This window comes from Sorghum bicolor, chromosome 1 (genome assembly GCF_000003195.3).
Source record: "Sorghum bicolor cultivar BTx623 chromosome 1, Sorghum_bicolor_NCBIv3, whole genome shotgun sequence".
In the NCBI taxonomy this organism is placed as follows: domain Eukaryota; kingdom Viridiplantae; phylum Streptophyta; class Magnoliopsida; order Poales; family Poaceae; genus Sorghum; species Sorghum bicolor.
In genome coordinates this window covers 34,360,994-34,384,175 of record NC_012870.2, presented here as the reverse complement: position 1 = coordinate 34,384,175, position 23,182 = coordinate 34,360,994, and the positions used below count along the sequence as shown (strand labels likewise).

The window sequence follows — 23,182 nt, the reverse complement described above, 5'->3', positions numbered from 1 at the left end:
GTTGATGGTGTAATGGATTTGGAGGATGTTAACCAATTCAGCGAGATGTCTCTTTTTACAAACTTTCAAGAAAACATAAAAAATGTTGAGAAAAGTATCCCACAATCCTCATTGCCATGGGTGCGCCACGATGGACAAGGAAGGACTGTAGCACGCTAAATTCTATAAGTTATCATTACTCATGTAACTCATGTATCACTTATCATTTGTACCTTATGCTACTATTTCTTATTAAGCAACATGTTTACATTTTCCATTTATTTTATAATATTTGCACTCCTTTTGTATTTTATAACAAAGCACTCCTTTTGTATTTTATAATATTTGCACAATTTATTACAGTTTATTTAATTTTTGAAACAACATAATTAACAAACCATTAATCACTAAGTAAATTAATTAACAAAGCACTCCTTTTGTATTTTATAATATTTGCACAATTTATTACAGTTTATTTAATTTTTGAAACAACATAATTAATCACTAAGTAAATTAATTAATTTTAATGAAAAAATATATTTTATAGAAATGAAAACCGCCTGTACAAATCTATTAGTACAGGCGGCTCTCAAAGTAAGCCGCCTGTACTAATCTATTAGTACAGGCGGCTCTCAAAGACGTCCGCCTGTAGAAATCCAAACCTATTTATACCCAGAGCGCGGGTCGCGAAATTTTTCAATTCCCGGTGGCGCGAGGTTGACGAAAGACGCCGTTAGGCTGCCGAAATCCACCGCCGCGCCAGCCATCTCTCGCCGGAGCCCGCCCGCGACGCTGCTGCCCTGCCTCCGCGCCCCCGCCGCGAGCCACTGCGCCGCCGAGGAGAGCCCGTGCGCCGCCGCCACCGAGGACGTCCGCGTGCCGCCGCCGTCGCTGACGCCGCCGCCACGCGCCACACCTTCGCGCCGCCGACGACCTCCGCGCATGGCTGCCGCCGCCACCGATGACCTCCGCGCCGCCGTTGAGGTAAGCCGAGGTGTGCCGGCGGCGGCCGTGCGCGCCGCCGCCCCTCCCAACGCCGACGGGAGGCAGCTTGCTGGGCCCTGCTGGGCCTGGCAGGCGCCCTTGCTACCTTTTTTTAAATTTTTGTAAATTATTTATTTGTTAATTATTGATTGTTTATTAATTATTAGGGTTTGTTTGTTAATTAATTATATATTTGTTAATTATTAGTTATTAATCAATTATTAGGGTTTGTTTTGTAAATTATTTATTTGTTAATTATTGATTGTTTATTAATTATTAGGGTTTGTTTTGTAAATTATTTAATTGTTAATTATTGGTTGTTAATTAATTATTAGGGTTTGTTAGTTCATTATTTATTTGTTAATTATTGATTGTTAATTAATTATTAGGGTTTGTTAGTTAATTATGTATTTGTTAATTATTGGTTGTTAATTAATTATTAGTGTTTGTTAGATAATTATTTATTTGTTAATTATTGGTTGTTAATTAATTATTAGGATTTGTTAGATAATTATTTATTTGTTAATTATTGATTGTTAATTAATTATTAGGGTTTGTTAGTTAATTAATTAGGGTTATTTATTTGTTAGTAATTATTGATTATTAAATTAGTGTTAGTTTTAATTAGGGTTATAAATTATTTGTTTACTTAGATGACTACTCCATCGAATGAGATAGAAACACCGGGATCCAACACCTCTCGATCCGACACTTATAGGAGTCCGAGCGTATCACCACGTGAATCCCCCAGAGCTAAGAAGGCTCGTCTAGAGTTGGAACATGACCCGACATACGAGCCTCAAGCTGATCCGGATGATGATGAGGTATATATTGTAGTAGTGTCTATACAATAGAATACATGTGTATATATGTATATACCTAACAATTGAATGGACAGGAGGTGTTATCTCAAGTTGTTGCCGAAATGGAGGCAGAAGAACAAGATGTTCAGAAGGACATGGCGCCTCAAACGACTGGGACATCCTCTGAGCCAAGAAGTAAAACAAAAAAGAGTGATCGAGCACGAGGAGACAGAGGAAGGAATAGATTTCCACAGATTATAGAGTTAAGTCGGAGCGGAGAGCCCTTAGCACCTCTAGAGGCGCTACCCAAATTTAGGGCCGCAATTGGATATTTAGTAAAAGAGGAGTTTGATATCAGTTGGAGTGATTGGAGTTTGGTGCCACAAGTGAAAAGGACCACTTGCTGGAATCGCTTGTGCACTCGATTTATTTTTCCCGATGGTAAAGATGAATTGGCCAAGGGTTATGTCATGAAGCAGTTGGCAATATCATTCCGGGGCTATAGGCACGATATGAACAAAAAGTGGTTGCAGAAGGGATGGGACCCGACGAAGCGGTACCCTATCACAGAGGCTCAGTGGGCACGTTTTCGTTTGATGAGAGAATCAGACGATGCGAAGGCTAAGAGCAAAGCCGCCTCTAAACTCGCGAAGAGGAACAAGTATCACCACCACCTTGGCACTGGTGGTTATAAGACCAAGATTCCTAAATGGAGGGCAGAAGACGATGCAAAGAGGAGAGAGGGCCATTTGGCATTGACCGATATAGTGCCTGAAAGGAGTGCGAATTGGCTTCGTGCTCGGAAGGCAAACACTGAGAGCGATGAGATGTCATGTCCCGATGAGATTAGAGAAGTTGCCGACAAGGTTTTGGAAGCATCAAACCTAGAAAAGAAAGGTGCCTTCAAGTCACAGAGGGAGAGGGACATCCTTACCCATGCTCTAGGTAACCCCGAGCATCCAGGACGTGTACGGGGATTCTCCTCCAGAATTAGTTGGAAAGAAGGATTCGGTGATGAGTGGAAAGGCATGTATAAGAAAAGAGACCGACATAAGGAGGAAATGAAAGATTTTTTTGAGCAGCAGGCTGCAAAAAAGTTTAGGGATATGATGGAAGACTTCTTTACAAATCCTGATCCTGAAGTGATGAAGCGGTTGGCTGGAGCAGTGTCTGCTCAACAAATGTCCTCACAAGCTCCTTCGCATATGCAGCTTGTACCAGCTCAACCCTTGGAGCGTCAGGAGATGGCCTCACAATCTAAGCCCTTTCCAAGCAGTATAGCATCAACAACAAATAAGGACCATTATCCAGTTGATGATATTGATAGACCTTGGCCTTGCTCCTTGGTCATATCCTATGGCCTTAAGAATCAACATACTAAGCAAGTGGCCACCGGTAATGCTATCCCAGGACGTACATTCCATACTGTTGACATGCAAGATGCATACTGTAGGGTGGAAGTGTTGACGGTCGAGGCCGGATATGAAGACGACTTCATAGACATCCCGACCTCTGAGGGTATAGAGAAGCTTGGACAAGCAATCAATAACTTCATACAATGGCCGAGACGGTACGTAAGGTTGATTGATCCACCAGCGCCACCCTCTCCAAGCATAGTGCCTCAACCATCCCAAGAGGCCGAAACATATCAACAACCACCATCACCAATGCATGCTCCAGCATCCCCGTACATTTATGAGCCACCACCATCCTCCCCAATACATGAGATGGCATTCTTGCAGAATGAGCCCGAGGTGCCAGCCAAGGAGAACATGCCTGAGCAGCAGACTCCGCCATCCAAGGAGAATAAGCAAACTCCCCCACCACCTCCAAAGGAGAAGGAGGATGAGCAAACTCCCCCACCACCTCCAAAGCAGAAGGAAGATGACCAAACTCCCCCAGCAGCACCGGCGTCAAAGAAGGTGAAGAAATTTCCAATTCCAAAATTGATTTCTCCCTTTGAGCCAAAAAAGGGGAAAGCAGCAGGCACAACTCTCTTTCTGAAAGGACTTGGAAAGCAGCAGACAGCACGGCTTATTGAGCTCGAACCGTCACAGAAAAAGGAAGCCACCGCCCAGTCAATAGAAGCCATGCCCCCATCAAAGGAAGCCCCAAGTGGCGATGTATATGTCAAACAGCCATCAAGTCAACCATTGACCCTAACGGATATCAGAAAGCCAACGATTGATGATTATGTCAATGTCCCCAGTGACTATGTGCCTGGAAGGCCTATGCTCAAATGGACGATGCTTGATAAGATTCAATGGCCGATAAAAAGATTTCATGACTGGTACATGAGAGCAGTGCATGCTGGCCTCCATGCAATCAGAGTTGATATACCAGCAGACGTGTTTGCTACTGGTAACGAAAAAAGCAAGGCATTTGTTACCTTTGAGGACATGCACTTGTTATTGAACTATAGGCGGCTTGACGTCCAACTCATAACAATCTGGTGTCTGTAAGTATCACTCATGCACACACAATTATTATTAATATGTAGTGTGAAACTCTAATATGTAGATGTTGTCTGTAGTTTGCAAGATCACGAGCAGAGGTCATTATTATCTACCGGATCGATGGTCGGTTATCTGAGCCCTATCAAGTTACAACAAAATATGCACAAATTTGTACTATCAATGGACGACAGAGCAAAGATAGAGAAATACAAAACACCAGAAGAAGTTGCAGAAGCTATTAAAGAGTTGCAAAGAAAATACGAGGATAATTATGCCCTCTATCTTGGTAGATCAATGCTGAGGTATAAGTATAGGGATTTTATATTGGCACCTTACAACTTTAGGTAAGCTTGACTTCATATACGTACTTCAAATAATTATCGTGCAAACAATATACATGTGTCGCTCACTCATTTATTCATGCAGTGACCATTGGATTGTTTTTTATATTTATCCCTTCGAAGGGAAGGTGCTTGTCCTAGATTCTTTACATGTTCCTCCCGAGAAGTATCAACCATTCTTGGTTCAATTAGAAAGGTGAGCCAACATATGAAACCACATGCGTACTTATATTTATATATTTATATAAACTAGAGTTTCAAAATAACTTTAGTGATTTATAATCGATATCTACAGGGCATGGCGGTTTTATAAGAGACAAAAGGGACCAGTCGACTCCGCACGCTCAGATCCTAGGGTGCCATTGATGATACAACACCACTATCCGGTAAGTTGTCCAAACACATTTCATCATATAAATAATACATAAAGCATGGCAAATTTAGAATAATCCGTTGCTCATTATATAGTGCCACAAGCAACCACCTGGATCGGTCTATTGTGGGTACTATGTCTGTGAGTTTATAAGACAGCGGGGACGTTACGTCAGGGACAAAAATATGGTAAATAATATATATGTATGAAGTTTTCTCATTAAAGTTGCAAAATTATATATTGAACATGTGTCAATCATGCTTTTAAACTTTGTTTGCAGCCAAAAAAGCAACGAAAGACGCTGGAAGATATAGTAGCAGACTTGTGTGGTTTTATAATGAGAGAAATAATTCCAAATGACGGTGCATATTTTGATCATGAGGGCGATTTAGCAAGTGATAAATTTAGAGTGCTGACAGACATAGCAGGTCTAAATCTGAAGCGAAATGACATGTAAACACTATATGGTTGTGCGGATAACATGCATTAATTGACGTGTATATATGTAATTTTATGGTTGATGTTTGATTTCATGTTTACAATTCTATAATATATATATGTGGTGTATATGTATGATGTGTGTGTGAGTGTGTGTGTATATATATATATATACATATATATGGTGTTTAGCACTGTGTTTGGTGGGAAAAATTAAAATTTGAAATATATATATAAAAAATTATTTACACAGGCGGTGTAGTGTGAGCCGCCTGTGTCAATTACATTTATACAGGCGGCTCACATTGTCAGCCGCTTGTGTAAAAGTTCATTTACACAGGCGGCTGGCTAGGTGCGCCGCCTGTGAAAACCATATTTTCACAGGCGGCTCACACAGCACCGCCTGTACTGTGGTCCATTTTGTACTGACCCCTGGTACAGGCGGTGTGCTCGGCCGCCTGTGAAGATGCCTTTAGCGCCACCTGTAAAAATATTTTCTGTAGTAGTGGGTGTCCTCTTCCCAGTAAAGCGCTCTAGGCTTCTCGTATATGCTAGGTGCCGCTGTACGACGCATGGGACGCGGAGCACGTCCTCACACCTGCGCAACACCCATCACTGTAGCACCTGCCCCTATCACTATGTGTACGGGTGAGTAAAGTGGCATGGGCATTATCAATCTCGATCTCGGTTACTGCAGCCATGGATCCATCAGAATTCCTGGACATGGATTACAGGGAAGAAGCCTCGAAGGATAACATAGATGAAAGAACAGGGGTCGGTATAGCGAGCACAGGAACAAGCGTCTTGTCTACAACGACGGCATGGTTCTGTAGGATCGACTACAACATCAGAGATGGGCGCCTTGCTACCCAGTACGACACCATACCTTAATCCACGCCTCGGATCAACATCACGATGCCATAACATGAACACATGTCCCCCTACCTTCCTTTGCAACTATAAAAGAGGAGAGAGGGTCTCGTTCGAAGGGAAGATATCCCGATAGACCAACACACACGATCACAAGTGATCACACCATGAACACAATCTAAGTTTCACGCACCACATCCTAAGCCGAGACTTGGGACATACTTTCTCTCTCGCAACTTGCTTGTAACCCCTACTACGAGCACCCTGGATGCAGGATAATACAAGTCTCTCTCCCACACTGGACGTAGGGCATTCTAGGGCTGAACCTATATAAATATGTTGTGTTCTTCATGCATCATCATTTAGGTTAAGAGCACGCAGACATATATTTACTCGTTAGCATCATCATTTAAATTAAGGACACGCAGACACATATTTACTCGTCAGTGTTTGGACTGCAAGTCCAGACGCGGACAGCTAGTGGGCAAGAAGCCCTTCCCACCATTGTACCTAAGATTTTCATGACCCACAATCTGCAAAACTACCCACCTTTTATAGAATGTATAGATTTTTTTTAGCAGATTATAGAATCTCTAGATGAAATAAACATGACCCAATATCTTTGTAGCTGCCCCCCTTATTAAAAAACAATAAAGGGTAAAACTTGGGCCGAAAATTAACGGCAAAGCCTGGAAAAGGAATAGTAAGAGCTCAGCAACAAAATAAGCAAGCACACAGGTCACAGTGGAGCAATGGCGCGTAGGAAAATTTCACAGTGACCAGAAGTAAGATTTGCCCAGCTAATATGTATAATAAATTCCTAAGGAAAACGGAAAGTCTATCGATGCTACAAAACGTACAAGCAACATGCCGCCATAGGATGAAGTAGAACCCGACATTGTTGCTTGCAAGCTTCAGGTTTTGGCACCAGCATGTCTGCTACTGCTATCCATCCATGCTTTATGCTTAGCGAGTAGCTAGTATGCCATGCAGATGCAGATCCATATCGCTTCACGTTTCACTAGCACGTTACTAGCTAGCGCTCGGTAGTAGGCACTCCTCCACATGACACCGCATTCCCTTTTGCCTTAGGAACGCTATATCTGATCCGGAAATCGACAGACTTTGCACTGACGTGCACAGATCATTCACCCCAACCATAGGTCCATCAATTCCTTGCAAGCTAACAAATGGGCACGCTTTCAATCCTCACGCCGTTTCCTGTGCCGATTCGATGCATTTTCCGTACTCTCGGGAGTAATTACTCCCAATATATATATATACACGCTCCTTCCACGTTGATCTGTGGACTCAGCGATCGGCTGTTGACTGTTGAGCATCCATCCACCCAGCCAGCGATCTCGTCACCTGTAGATACTCCAGCAATCGGCCATGTCGTCTCTGGTCAGGTCGTTCGCGTCGTTCTACTGCCAGAAGCTGCGCTCCACCACCCGCCTCGGACCCGTGACGGCGGCGCCATCGCGTTTCCAGGAGTTGAACCGACGGGGATTCTCGGGCTCCAGCGGCGCGGCAGACGCGAGACGCTCGCCGGCTCTGCCGATGCCGAGCCAGCAATCCCAGGAAAAGCAACGGACGCCTTTCTTCACCTGGTGACTGTTTCTGTCTGTTTGTACTACAGTTACTGATGGCTTGCCCGACGGGCTCCTTATCCTGCATTTTCCTTTGCTGTATCTGTATGTATCAGGGCAAGATTGGCCGTTGGCTCTATTCTTGCTGCCGCTACACCATTCCTGCATTTCAGATGGGCGTCACTCCTGCGGATTCAGGGTAAGCAAACGAGCTCTGGTTCTGAAAACTCTGCTCTGCTGCAGCCTGCACGATGTATTCTCGCGTCCTGACTGCCCGGCACGCACGACCGTTAATCGCCCATTGCGAAATTTAACTGGCTGGAGGCTGGCTGTGCTGACTGCTCAGGTGAGGTGGAGATGGTGAAAGACACGGCAGAGGCAGTGGCGGAGGTCGTGGAGATGGCGGCCACAGCAGCAGAGAAGGCGTCGTCAGAAGTGGCCGAGCAGCTGCCCGAGAAAGGGAGGCTGAGGGCGGTGGCCGTCCTCGTGGAGCACGCATCCAAGGAAGTCGCCGAGGAGGCACACCTTGCACAGGACATCCTCCATAAGGTATTTTGTTTTGTTTGCTAAGTCATAGTTGAAAGTAGTGTTTACTTATTTATTATGAAATAAAAATATCGGTGAATAGCTGGTACATTCGGAGGGACACAGGCTCAGTCCAACACAAACTTCACAACACTCGTTAGTTCTAGTAGTTGTTTCTGCAAGCGCTACTACCAGATGCATCCCTGATTGCTTGTCAAAGCAGGTCGACGAAATCGAGGAGGACATGAAGGCCATCATGGATCACGGCAAGCATGCTGCTCCTGCCAAGGCACGGGCACACGACTGACATCTCAGCAGAACATGAAAAAAACAAACAGCTTCTCAATTCTGAACCAGGACCGTTCCTGGTCTTCTCGGCTGGAATGTACAATGGTTGTCTCCCGAACAAAAGAAAAGAACCATCTCTATCTCTTTCAATTCACTCTTCCCTTAATCATCATGATATCCTTTCCGAATCTGCCTTTCGCCTTTGACCCACGAACTCGAGTCGGACTCATTCACTGCTGACTTTTGAGTTTTGAGGATTGTTCATTCTTCACTCTCTTGCTATTACCCGCAGGGAGCGCAGCAGTCTTTCCAGTCAAGCGAAGCTTCCGTTAGGTTTCTTTCAGGCTCGCTCTCGTTCTGAGGTGGATTCGAACCACTTTGGATTTGGAGTCCAACGCGCTAAGCAAAAGAGGATTTTCAGTCCTCTGCTCTAACCAGCCAGAACAAAAAAGGAGATTGGGTGACTGAACACCCACACAATCTCTATTGTTTTGTTTGACCGATGAAATTATCTGTTGCCGTTGTAATCGCTAGTAGTTTCAGTGTGCAAAAAAAGCGTAACAAGAAATTGGTAATGAAATTATATAATCTGCATATATATAATAAAAAAAGCGTAACAGACACAGCTCCCGTCTGAAAATTGATAGGATTACACATCCTCATCTCATCTCTGTTCTCTGAAGCCTCGAAATAACAAACAAATAAATAAATAATGGGTCGCAAAACAGAGCCCATCTATCAACAACAGCCGAGCCGCCCGCGCAGGTGCAGATGCACCTCCTCCACGGATCCGCCCGGCAGATGTCTAGAACACAACGGCGGATGCCACAGCTCCGGCGATGACGAAGAAGGTGGCGGCGGAGGCAGATACGGCGGCGCTCTTCTCCGTGACAGGCGCGGCCGCCGGAGTCAGAGCGGAAGCTCCCGCCGGGGCCGTCGCGTCGCCAACGCCCGCAGCGATGGGGCTCGAGGCTGGCGCGTCGGCAAAGGGCGCGGACACCGGCGCCATCGTGGGAGGCGAGGGCGGGGAGGCGGTGGGAGCCCTGGTCGGCGGCGGCGGGAGAGGGGCCATCTTGGGTGGCGCCGGCGCCGGCGCGCGCTTGGGCGAGGCGGCCGGGGCCTGCGCCGTGGCCGCGACGGCGAAGAGGGCGACGAGCAAGGCAACGAGTAGGGCGGCGAGGCGGGCCATCTGTGTCACAAGTGAGTGAGTGAGCGACTTCTTTCCTGGATCACCAAGCGGCTGGCGGCGCTCTGTGGGAATGGCAGCTGAGACGGCGGAAAGGACGGAGGATGGGGCGCCGCCGCCGCTGCTGCTGGAATCTTGAGGATCGTATGGAAAATTGGTGATGCTGATGGATGGGAGGAGAAGGCCGCAGGGGACGACGTATTTATAGGCGAGGCGGTGCTGCCCGCCGCTGGGGTCGTTTTTTGAATATGAATACTTTTGGGTTCGTTCTTATTAGCCGTTGGGCCTGATTCCTTGTGTCCAGTGCAACGGTGGCACACGACGGGACCAGCGAGGGATGCTCGGACATGGGAATGGGACCGCAGTGGATGGCGCGCAACGGCTAGTTGCGAGTGAGCTGGGGCGGCCGGATCCAGGACGGACAGCGGAGATGGGCGGTGGCTGAGGCCAGCTAGCCGTTGCGTATCTACTTGTCTCTTTAGCGTCGTCGTGCTGCATAAAGCCGTTGTCGTTGGCCGGCTTTCACCACCTGCTAGACTGGCAGGGCAAACCAAATGATGGCCTGCCACGACGCCGCCACACTACCGGTGGATCTTCCTTCGTTACATCTGAACATCACGGATACGGAGGATGGGTGATGGGTGCTGTGTTCAAAAGCACTCGTGTCATGAGTTAACAAGTTCTCGAGCTCATGGCAAACTGCAAATGGGGCGGAGCGGAGTGCACCTAATAATGTCGACCCCCTGCTCCGTCAGCTGCAAATGAGGATCACAAGTCGAACCTAATCCGTGCCACGACGATCCGCGGTTATCTAGGGGTCGAACCTCACCGGCCCACGTACGTATATGTCGTTGAAAAGTGGCGCGCATTTGCTGGAAGACACTTTTTCATGTAATACTCACCACCAAAATAGTTGTCATTTGTAAACCATAAGGCCAATGGCTATGAAATTTTAACAGCAACAAGATATGATAGTTATCTACAAATCATCTAATACTCACTTCCATAGAAAATCTCGTTAAGGACATGAAATCATGTCCACCGAGCCACCTTAATGGCGCGCGCTCGCGGGCGGCCATGATTTCTCGTCCTTAACGAGATTTTCTATGGAAGTGAGTATTAGATGATTTGTAGATAACTATCGTATCTTGTTGTTGTTAAAGTTTCATAGCCGTTGGCCTTATGGTTTACAAATGGCAATTGTTTTGGTGGTGAGTGTTACATGAAAAAGTATCTTCCAGCAATGGTCACCACTTTGCATGTCCGCTAGCCAATTTTCCCATAAAAAAAGGGCAAACCCTTCTGTTACAGGTGCCATACCAAAGGGCATACTTTGAGTGTATGCACGGTGGTGCTTTGTTGCGATATTTGCCATGGTGATCATGTTACCAAAATTTGCCCCAATTTGAAGAAAATGCACACTACTGCCATTCCCTGCGGTTATGCAGTTGAAGGCTTAGGTTTTTATTTCATTCCAGTTACTGAAAATCCTAAAGTTAGTTTAGAGGAAAAATCAGCTGCGGTACGCGTTTTAGAGGGTTCTCTTACTGCTGATCAGTTGGCAGTGGAACTTGAAAAACTACTACCTGGCAAAATAAATGGGTGATTGAGGAGAAAGGTACAGATGCCTTTACTACTAATTTCCCATCCTCTGACCTATTGGATACTATGGTGAATTGGAGTCTAATGGATACAAAATCAGTAAAAGGAAAAATTTGTTTTGAGAAGGGTGTTGAAGATGATGTGTATAAATATGAGATTGACAAGGTTTGGGTTCAATTCAGAGGTCTACCAAAGGAGTTCAGGGAATTTCCTATAATATGGGCAATTGGTTCTATTTTAGGTGTCCCTAGAGCAGTAGATACAAAATTCACAAAAAAGTTTGGTAGAGCAAGAATGAAAGTAGCAGTGCTTGATCCTTCTCTCATCCTAAATTTAGTGGATGTAGTTATTGGGGATTTTGTCTATGAACTACAATTCAGGGTTGATCAGGATGTACCCAATGGTGAGCCTGAGGTCATTGACATGGACTCTACTATGGAGGATGAAAATCCTAATGAGGAAAAACCTAGTGAGGAAAAACATGCTGAGGTAAAAGAAAAGGAGAACATGGAGGTGGACGGTAATAATGGTGAGGCGGATCAGGATCCTAGCAAGGCATTTGGAAATCAGTTACCTACCTCTAGTCAGCTTGCTGTGCAAACAGAGGATGCAGATGCTGGTTCCATTGTCCATCAAAACAATTTAGTAAAAGCAAGCAGCAAACCAGTGTTAGTGCTTTCTCAGCATGGAGCGACTCCAGATGACAGTGGACAGTGGAAGGCCAATTTGTTGCCTACTAGAATTACTCCTGGAGCACTCAACAAAATAAAAATGAACAATGGTGGGACAGTGCCAACTATGAAATCAAGTAAGAGGACTGCAAAAACTACAGACCAAGACTCGTTGGAAAAGGCAATAAAACTGAAGGCTCAAAAAAATCTGGATTCTGCGCCAACTAAAGGTAAAAAATCACAGCCTTGTTCCTTTATTTCCCGCGATGATTCTTCCTTGTTACATTCAACCAAGTCTTTAGGAGTTGTTCTAGGGGATAGTGAACATGCTGTTTCGGTCTCTCTACAGACACTAAGAGAAGTAGAATTGTCTAGATTGAATGAGAGTACAACCTCAGTTGAGGAAAACAATGTTTTGGTAGATGATACCTCGACATTTTGTTCCAATGATGATATTTTAGACCTAAAATACTTAAATTTAATTTGTTCAGAAATCTCTGAAGGGCTTGGTGACGGGGGTTGTGATCCTATGCATCTACAAACCCCTGTATCACATAAAAGAAGCTCACACTCTAGGCGAAAAAAAACAATAATAAAAATAAATCATTCTAGATGAAGGGAATTTTTTGGAATTGCAACGGGTTCGCTGATTGCAAAAAATATAGATTTCTTTCGGATTTAACAAAGGAAAAAACTTAGATTTCATTGCCTTATCGGAAACTGGCAGAGCTAATTTTCCACAATCCACTTTGAATAATATCTGCGCAGGCAGAGATTTTCTATGGCATTGCATGGCTCCGCGGGGTAGGTCCGGTGGCATGATTCTAGGGATTAATTTATTATCCTTTGACGTTGGGGAAATCGAGGAAGGGGATTTTTTCATACTTTTCAAGGTGAGGCTTAGAGAATCTGATTTTAAATTTAATTTGATTTCTATTTATGGGCCAGCACAGGGGGATCAAAAATCACATTTCTTATCAGAAGTTGTACGTGTTTGTTCAAAAGAAGCTTTACCTATTATCATAGGTGGCGACTTTAACATCATTCGAAGACCATATGAGAAAAATAATGATAATTTCAGTAATAGATGGCTCTTTTTGTTTAATGCTGTGATTGACTCTCTAAATCTTAGAGAAATAGATTTGTCAGGAAGAAAGTTTACTTGAGTAATCACATGGAGAATGAAACCTTTGAAAAATTAGATAGGATTTTAGTCTGCACAGACTTTGAATCTAATTTTCCACTCACCACTGTACATGCTCTGACTAGAGAGATCTCAGACCATACACCTCTCCTTTTCTCCACAAATAAACCATCTCCATCTTATCAACCCCAATTCAAATTTGAATTGGGTTGGTTGCTGAGAGATGGATTTTGTGAGATGGTTACTAATGTGCGGCAAGGTGCACAAGCTGATGGCTCACCTATACAGAGGTGGCAAGCCAAAATTAGAAGGCTTCGTCAATATCTCAAAGGTTGGGCAAAAAATGTGAGTGGTGCTTATAAGAAAGAAAAAACGACTATTGTAAATAAACTGGATGAATTAGATAAGAAGGCAGAAACGTCTGTACTTACAAATTCGGAACTGGATCTAAAATATGTTTTAAACAACAGAGTCGCTGAATTACTTCGGGAAGAGGAACTCAAGTGGTACCAAAGGGCTAAAGTTAAGCATCTATTAGAAGGTGATGCTAATACAAAGTACTACCATCTGTTGGCTAATGGTAGACACTGAAAAACTCATATTTTCCAGTTGGAGGATGGGAATAATATAATAAGTGGTGATGCTCAACTCAAAGCGCATATTACCAATTATTATAAGAATTTATTTGGTCCACCAGAAAACTCTCTAATCATGTTAGATGAGTCACAGACTTATGATATCCCACAAGTGTCTGATCTGGAAAATGAGTATTTGACAGATACCTTCTCACAAGAGGAGGTGAGGGCTGCGATTTTCCAAATGGAACATAATAAGGCACCTGGACCGGATGGATTCCCCTCAGAATTTTATCAGGTATTCTGGAATCTTATAAAAGATAACTTGATGGCTCTATTCACAGATTTTCGTCAGGGATCCCTACCGCTAATTTGTCTAAATTTTGGAAATATAATTTTATTGCCTAAAAAGACAGAGGCGAAAGTGATTCAACAATACAGGCCTATTTGTTTGTTGAATGTTTCTATCAAAATCTTCACTAGAGTCGCTACCAACAGACTATCTACCATTGCTCAAAAAGATAATTAGACCGACACAGACGGCCTTTCTCCCAGGAAGAAATATTATGGAGGGTGCAATTATACTTCACGAAACCTTACAGGAACTACACACAAAAAAGCAAGATGGGTTATTTTTAAAATATATTTTGAGAAGGCTTATGATAAGGTTAAATGAAATTTTTTACAACAAACGCTAAGAATGAAAGGGTTTTCACAAAAATGGTGTGCTTGGGTGGAAAAGTTCACGCAAGGCGGTAATGTCAATATTAAGGTAAATGATCAATTAGGTTCCTACTTCTAGACAAAAAAAGGCTTACGACAAGGTGACCCCATGTCTCCAATACTGTTTAATATAGTGGTGGACATACTGGCTATATTGATTGCCAGAGCAAAGGAAGCAGGACAGGTGGAAGGGGTCATCCCCAACCTAATCCAAGATGGTCTGTCTATTCTTCAGTATGCGGATGGCACAGTGATTTTCATGAGCCACGATGTTGAAAAAGCAATAAATATGAAATTATTACTCACCACCTTTGAACATTTATCTGGGCCCAAAATAAATTTTCATAAAAGTGAAATATTCTGTTTTGGCAAAGCCAAAGAGCTTGAAGTGTTCTATTCGCAGCTATTTGGATGTGTGGTTGGAAGTATCCCTTTCGTTACCTTGGCTTACCCATGAATACTAGGAAACTAAACAACAAAGTTTGGAAGACAATTGAGAATAGAATCAAAAAGAGGCTTAGCAGCTGGAAAGGCAAGCTTCTTTTGGTAGGGGGTTGTTTGGTTTTGATAAACTCGGTGTTGTCCAGTTTACCCATGTTTATGATGTCTTTTTTGAACTGCCGAAGGGCGTACTAGAGATCACGATTCTACTGGCAAAATGACCAACACAAGCAGAAATATAGACTAGCGAAATGCGAAATCTTATGTCAACCTAAAGATCAAGGAGTGTTAGGCATACAGAATCTAGATATAACAAAACAAGTGCTTGTTAAGTAAATGGCTCTTCAAGTTACTGAATGAAGATGGCATGTGCCAAGAACTTTTGAGAAACAAATACATCAAAGATAAGACTCTAGGGAGCTGTAACAAAAAACCAACAGATTCCCATTTTTGGAAAAGTTTAATGAATGTCAAAGACTCGTTTATGGGCTTTGGTTCATTTCAAGTGAAAGATGGGACACAAACCAGATTCTGGGAAGATAAGTGGTTGTGGAATAAAGCTCTTAATATAAAGATAGATTTCCTGCATTGTTTAATATTGTAAGAAGAAAACAAGATTCGGTAGCACAAGTCCTTAGTTCAACTCCACTAAATATTTCTTTTCGTCGAAACTTAGTGGGTGCAAATCTAAGTAACTGGCATAGAATTGTCGCTTCTTTACAAGATGTTAATTTAATGGAGGAAAGAGATGTTTTTATTTGGGGGCTCAATGCATCTGGAAACTTTATGGTTAAATCCATGTATGCAGCGTTAATTAGCAATGGGGTTAGAGTGTCACAAGATATTTGGCAAATTCAAGTTCCTATGAAAATAAAAGTTTTTTTGTGGAAAAAAGGTGTGATTCTAACTAAGGATAACCTGGCCCGTCGTAACTGGAATGGTGACAAAAAATGTTGCTTTTGCCATTTTCCAGAGAATATGCAACATCTTTTTATAGACTGTCTTTATGCCAAATTTTTATGGCGTGCTGCACATATACTTTTCGGGATATCGCCTCCTCGAAATTTGGAGGACGTTTTCAATGGGTGGTCCAAAACAAGAAGCAAAAAGTATAATTCATTATTATTAAGAGCAGCCTCTGCGCTTTGTTGGACAGTTTGGTTAACAAGAAACGAGGTGATTTTTGACAAATGCAGACCAAAATCTTTTTTGCAAGTCCTTTTCAGGGGAATGCACTGGCTTCGGCAATGGGCAACATTACAACGGTGTGACGATATAAGGGACCTGCTGACCCTAGTTGGAAGTCACCTAGAGACGGCGGCCTTGCAGTTCTTTAGTTCCAATGGCTTGTTGTCAACTAGGCGTATTGGTCCTATTTAGTCAAAATTTTATTCTCGTTTTGTTTTCTCAATTGCTCGGCTGTAAACAGTTTTTGCAGCCTGTGTGAGTGCACTTAAGCGTGACTTGTAATAAGTGGCCTGATTCTATCAGTCGATAGATGAAGCCGGATAGAATCTATCCATTATCTAAGAAAAAATCATCTAAGCTTCTGAATCTGAACCACATAAATCCATCACCAATATTAACCAAAGTGTAGATTACATTTAGTAAAATCCTTTAATGTACTAAATAGATGCTTGCAGAATATGGCAGTAAGAAATGGCCCAACTGATGTATAGCTATATCAGATTACAAACAGTCAGACTAGATCAATTACATTGCAGGAGCCCAAAAACCACTGTTAGCGACTACATGGAAGGAAAGGTCCTAAAAGCAAAATATACAGTCAAACTAGATCAATTACTTTGCAGCAAAACTTACCAGAAAAAAAGAAATATACAAAGGTCCTTCTGAAACATTCAGACTGATTGAGTGGCAGTTGTTTTTCAAGTGTATCCAAGCATGTTGTAGAATATCTAACTGACAGGCACAAACCAAACGTTCTGAATAAATGGAATATACCATGCCTCAATCAGCAACTGACAGAATCCAAACTGTTCTTGCTATCAAAATGCTTTCCTATACTGCTGTGCAAGTACTAACTACAGGGGAGGAGTCTAGTTATATAGTATATAAGAGCAAATGCACATGCGCACTGCACAAGCAAGTGCATGAGCATGACAAGTGTTATAATTAGACTAACCAGTAATGTCATGGTTCGGAGACTGGGTTAAGTTAGTTCTCACAAGTAGTCACTGTCTCAGAAACAAAACTTCACAGGTTATACTTGTACATGATTTCTGATGTATTATATCTATCCAATGTCTGAATAATCTCTCACAATTTGGTCTATTTGTAAAAGGAGTGGTTGACTCAGCTAACTAGTAACTGACTGCTTAATTACATCTTATTATTATCTTCTAATATTTTATTTTCTATCATGAACTAGCTGCTTCATTCTAAAAGAGTAATATATCAAATATTCTTAGTTCAACAGGTGCTCCCATCAGTATTCCTGTGTTCAAAACCTTGGAAGTAATAAACAAATACAGTAAATCCACAAGAAACTGCACAGCAATAGATCATTTTTCTCTCAGATTTCAGTCAATGCAAAATCACAGACTTTAACTACTGGGAAATCTTTTTTTTCACATACAGGAGTCCAATAGCAAATCACATACTCTTAATACTCCCATCTAAGATTCCAATCACGAGAGGAAGGAGCAAGTGAACATACTACAGGGGGGTGCTCGAAGGCGACGGGAAGACTGGCGGCGGAGGTCCAGGGGTCTCGATGCAACGGTGACGGGGAGACTGGCGGCGGAGGTGCGGGGGTCTCGATGCGACAGCGACTGGGAGGGGACAGCCGTGCCACGGGGCACACTGCAGGGAGAGAGGAGCCGCCCGTGGAGCTCCCACACTCTCAGTCATGGTGACGAGAGGAGTGGCGGTGGAGGGCTGGAGCCGCCGAGTCGCGAGGCGCTGTCGCGGGTCGACCCTCGGGTCGATAGGGTCATGAACCCTTTGCCCCTCTTCTATTCTGGGTCGACTCGATTTGATCCGCTAGGTATTTCAAGGAGTGGAGCGGCTTCAGAAGTGGGTCAAACCGAATCGTTTGCAGGTCTAAGCTCATGGCAAATTGCGTGGAGTGCAATGTAGTATTGCGAGTCTGTTCACTAATTTATAGCTCAATCTATCTGTATCTCTACAACTAAAACATAAGTATGTCTATGTCTACCCGGCAGCACCAAACCCAACCTGCGATCAATGCCTACCCAAAAGCACCAATCACGTCTGCCTGCCCTACCGCCAATCACGCCTGCGGACCCCCTCCCACGTTACACAATCCCCGTCAATCACGGCCACAACACCTCCCCAGCAAGGCCACAACACCTCCCTAAAAAACGCAAGAGCGATCTCCCCTCCATGGCGCGACCATATCGCTGCAATCTCCCTCTCCACCGCGTGATCTGCTGGGGATGAAAACGGTTGGAAACAGTTGAAAACGGAATTACAATATAAAAAACAAACGCGGTCGGTACGGAATATTTCTACATTTTAGCAATTAAATAGTACAAAAAATGATTCAAAATGGTTGTGAAACCAACTGAAACTGACAAGAAGAACTCCTCCACCATCATCCTGACCAAAATTTCCTCTATTGTACTGATCCCTCATAAGCTTGTGACGCAGATCCGACTCCTCAAAGTGATTTACACCTCTTTCATGTGGCCCTCTCTTGGCCCCTCTATTATGATCCCTCCACCCATAATCCTCTCCTTCAGCAGTAGCCCTCTCTGTTTCCCCCATCCCTTCTTGGATCATTACGAAAAATTTGGGAGTAGAAACGGTCACCTTGGTGATCGAAGTGCCTGTCTCGCTGATGATCGCAGAAGTGGTCCTCCCAACTGAAATCCTTGCGTCCTTTGTCCCTTCCACCGTGATAAGTGTTTCTTCCTCCTTGAATATGCATCGAGATCTCTACCACAACTTCTGCAAAAGATCTCGAATCTGTGGTTTGGGCTCTCATAGGTTTGATTTGTCTAGCATCTCCCCTAATCTTCTCACCTCTGCTTCAGATGCCGGCACCCCGATTTGTGCTGCTTCCATAACCCTAGAGCGTGGAACCCAGACCCACTTGTGGGCTATGGATCTCTGGTAGGAATGAGCAAATAAGTCTTCAATATTGGACCCAAAACAAATTTGTCTTATGTGGGCTAGGTTCTCCACTTGGGCTGGACGGACCACAGGTTGGGCTTTTACTCCAGTGTTCCCCTACTTCGTCCCCAGCTTCGACAACTTGCCGATCAACTCCTCCAGCGCCATTGCTGATCTCTCAAGCTCTTCTGCCTCCTTTTGTCTAAGAGAATTCCTCTCCTCCTCTTCCTCAAACATCTTCCTCCTTTGTTTAGCTTCCTTGAATTCGTGAGAATCTGCAAACGACCCAAAATTGAACAGAGCTTCTCGAGTTTCCTCCTCTTGCAATTGTTTCTAGTGTTTCAAATCCCATTTGGACAATCTCTGGCCACTATCTTGACCTCCTGGTTCACTCCAGATCCTTGGACTATCACTTGACTTAGCGCGAGTGCTTGGCGTGTTCCATGGGGACGCCACCGCAAGGGTCAATCTCCTATTTTGACTTATGCCAAATCCACTCATTGGCACGGGAAACTCTTCCCTCACCCTTGATGAACATAGATTTCTGAAGAGCACAAACTCTACTCCACCAACAAAAACTCCCCACTACCATGTGCCTACGCGACCCTATTTGGGAAAACCTCAGAGAAACTATGGAAGACAAAAGATATACCTGCAAAGTGTGGATCAGAAGGTGTAGTGAAGCATCCGGATCACGCTCTCCTACATTTCTCCGGGTGATCATCGCCAGAGGAGTGTGGCCGGCCACCGAGACAGCGGCGACCGCGGTTTGCCAGGTCAGAGGTCGTCTCTGTTTCTAAATTTAGATCGTTCTAGTCCATGCTAGTGTTTTAGACTTAGAGTACTCTATTTGTCTTTTGTCATTTATCATTCATATTCATATTAGTTATCTTATGTGACACTTACCCTGCATGAGAGATAGATAAAGACATGGTTAAGCTCTCCATTATCACATGCAGTGCTCATTGCTCATTACCCCATGCATTCCCTTCCCAATGGTAAAATATAAATAATGATACCTAGATTACTCCCAGTTAAAATGCTACATCAGTATTATCTGTGCGCTTGCAGATCTCTTATTCATTTTCTAGAAAAGCCTATATATTTAATACCAGCACCTCTGCTCCATGCTGGGGATGACAACCTAGATTACATGGTGTTAGAGGTGTCAACACATGTTACACCCTTTGTACCATTATTCCACATATATATAGGTCCACACACATGCACATCATGAACTAAGAGTATGGTTTCCCCTCCAAGGATCCCAGTTTGATTAGGCAACATATGCAAGGTAAGCATGCTATAACCTTGAAATACCTTCAGCTCCACATAAGCCTTAGTCATAGGGAGAGAAGAGGGAAGGTATTGATGCTAATCTACCTTAGAAAGGAATCCATAAACACTACATATGAGAGACTTGAAAGGACCATACAAAGGAATCTCTAAGTTTTATTTTGAAAGCTTACAAAAACTCTAGAATAAAGGTAGATCGAAGAGCTAGAGACTTAGAGCTTGACTTAATCATTCTGCTTTTCAACTACTCAACACCCATGTAAAAGCTATAACCTCCATAATTAAATGTAATATGGGAAAGTTGGAAGTTGAAATAATTTGTTCTAACTCAAAGGAGAATTTTTGTTTGAACATTGGTGTACTTTTGAGGTGTGAAAGCATTGTAGCAAAACCAGATGCATCTTGTTCAACCAAAAACTATTGTTTGCTAAGGGACTAGCAAAAGATAAGCTTTGGAGAGTTTGTTGACGGTAATTAACTCTAATTTTCAACCGTCAACTAACCACAGGAGAGATCCAAAATGACTTATAAAGTAAGGTTATAGGGGTTTATTCTAACGAGTTCCACGAGCTGTGTTGTTCTCACCTGTCATGTAGGATATTCAATATTTCATCATACAAAAGTATATCGTGAAGAATCAGAACACACCATTGTGGAGAGTGTTGACATTTCTTAACGCAATTACTACAAATAGACTTTTAAACCTGTCCCTAGCAACGACATCAAAATTACTTTACATCACTTAAGCTAGGTTGTCATCCCCAGCATGATGTAGAAGTGCTGGTATTAAATCTATATACTTTTCTAGGAATAAATAATAAATAAAGGATCTATAAGTGCATAGATAATACCGATGTAGCATTTTAACCGGGAGTAATCTAGGTATCGTTATTTTATTTTTACCACTGGGAAGGGACCTGCAATGGAGGGATCTTTTGACATCATCGTTGGAAGGTAGCAGGATGCCTGGTGGCACCAAGGCTAGGTTGGTCAACCTGCCCTTGGGAGCCCCAGGGCATCCTTTGCCATTCCTAGGATTCTTACTTCTAGCCAGAGTGGAGGGGAGGTGGTGGACCCACAAAGCCTGGTCGGCCGACCTGGCAATGGTGGCCCCACCAGCTCACCTTTTCTCTAATCACTCTTCTCAAGTTTTATTGTCTATGTCTAAGTTATTTGGTCGAAATGAAAATTGCACTTCTTTTTTTTAAGTAAGCATGCAATTGAAAAGCAAAGTTTAAGTGCAGAAAATAAATATGAGATAACTACTGACATACCTGGTCAGTGGAGGGCTCCATGTTTTAGGTCCATAGAGCAGGACCTCTCCATCGGGTTTCATTCTGTGGATGCCTCAGTCGGTCCGAGAGACAGGGACCGTGCAGGCATCTCCTTCTCCCGCCATTCCTTTTTGGAATGTTCTATTTGCTTGGCGGGTTCCTCCTTCTTTTCGGCCTTTCTGGCCGACTTTCCTTTATTGTACCTTTGGTGGGATTTGCTGCAAGGTTTCTCCTCCAGTTTCATGTCCTTCGGCTGCGTGTTAGTTTTATAGCCATTGAAAGGACATTTGATCCTCTTACCTGCGAACTATAGATGGATCTGGCCAGACCCGACGTAGATGACGGTGTTAACCGTGTTCAGGAATGGCCGTCCCAGGATGATGGGGACGTCGATGTTCGCCCCCATGTCAAGGATGACGAAATCGGCAGGGGCATATTCATCTTGGACTTTAACCAAGATGTCCTTAGCGACTCCATCCAGGAACCGAATGGTTTGGTCAGCCGTCTGCAATATCATAAAGGTAGGGAGCAAAACACACCCTTACAGATTTTCATAAATTACCTTAGACATGATGTTGACGCTTGATCCAAGGTCACAGAAGACGTTGTGGAAGAGTTGTGGTCCGATCTCGCAAGTGATGGTCGGCATGCCTGGGTCGTCCTTCTTTGTGATAAACGGGGGATCAAGGAGATATCCCCAATTTTAACAGAAGTGGGTCCTCAGGTTTCCCAAGGATCCTACCTTGCTCATATGATGGGACAGCTGCCGCTAATTGAGCTAACTGTGTTTCTAACACTTTATTAAAGCTCAATTGATTCTTAATGGCAGAATTAAAGCTGTCCATTTTCTCACTAAGGCTTTCTAGGATCTTGTCATTAGCCGCAATTCTCTTATTGATACTATCATTAATTTTAGTTTGGCCTAGCACAAGATCTCTAAGAGAAGGTTGGTTACCAAAGGAATTACCAGAATTATTATTGTAACCCATACCTTGGCCTTGGTAGAAGGGGCGTGAACTCCATTGTTGTTGTTGGGGCCGGTTCCCGTTGTTGAAGTTGTTGTTGATGTAGTTCACCTCCTCCTGGGTCTCAGGGCACTTATTGCCCGAGTGATCATCTCCTCCGCATACCTCGCACCATGGATCAGTTTCCACAGCACAAACAGCGACAGGGGTCTGGATGGCCTCAATTCCCTTTTTAGAGGAATCCTCTATTTTCTTCATAAGGAGGTCCATCTTGGCAGAGAGCATGTCCACCTCATTGAGGGCGTAGACACCTCTCTTCTTGGGCTAGAGGCGCTCCTCATTCCATCCTTGGTTGATGACCATCTTTTCAATGAGGTCCTTGGGATCCTTCACATTTTTCTACAAGAATGCCCCTCCAGCTGGGGCATTAAGGTGACTACAGGCCATGTCGGTCAGCCCGTGGTACAACCCTTGAATAATGAGCCATTCGTCTATCCCATGATGAGGACGTTCCCATGATTCAGGAATCGTCTCGTCGGATTGTTGCTGGAAGCTCGAAAT

At 43.6% G+C, this 23,182-nt stretch overlaps 2 protein-coding genes across 2 annotated transcripts; one reads left to right on the top strand and one right to left on the bottom strand.

Annotated features, from left to right (window-relative positions):
- Window positions 7,542-8,796, top strand: LOC8155302. Its single transcript, XM_021460403.1, has 4 exons — window positions 7,542-7,854; window positions 7,950-8,032; window positions 8,180-8,382; window positions 8,582-8,796. The coding sequence occupies exons 1-4, from the start codon at window positions 7,637-7,639 to the stop codon at window positions 8,663-8,665; spliced, it is 588 nt and encodes a 195-aa protein (XP_021316078.1). The 5' UTR covers window positions 7,542-7,636; the 3' UTR covers window positions 8,666-8,796.
- Window positions 9,215-10,030, bottom strand: LOC110435072 (arabinogalactan protein 1-like). Its single transcript, XM_021460412.1, has one exon. The coding sequence runs from the start codon at window positions 9,833-9,835 to the stop codon at window positions 9,452-9,454; it is 384 nt and encodes a 127-aa protein (XP_021316087.1). The 5' UTR covers window positions 9,836-10,030; the 3' UTR covers window positions 9,215-9,451.

Bases quoted from the DNA above. Each gene is read 5' to 3' on its own strand.
- LOC8155302 (XM_021460403.1), top strand. From the start codon at position 7,637: ATGTCGTCTCTGGTCAGGTCGTTCGCGTCGTTCTACTGCCAGAAGCTG. The intron at 7,855-7,949 runs GTGACTGTTTCT...TGTATGTATCAG, and splicing joins CGGACGCCTTTCTTCACCTG to GGCAAGATTGGCCGTTGGCT. The intron at 8,033-8,179 runs GTAAGCAAACGA...CTGACTGCTCAG, and splicing joins GTCACTCCTGCGGATTCAGG to GTGAGGTGGAGATGGTGAAA.
- LOC110435072 (XM_021460412.1), bottom strand. From the start codon at position 9,835: ATGGCCCGCCTCGCCGCCCTACTCGTTGCCTTGCTCGTCGCCCTCTTC.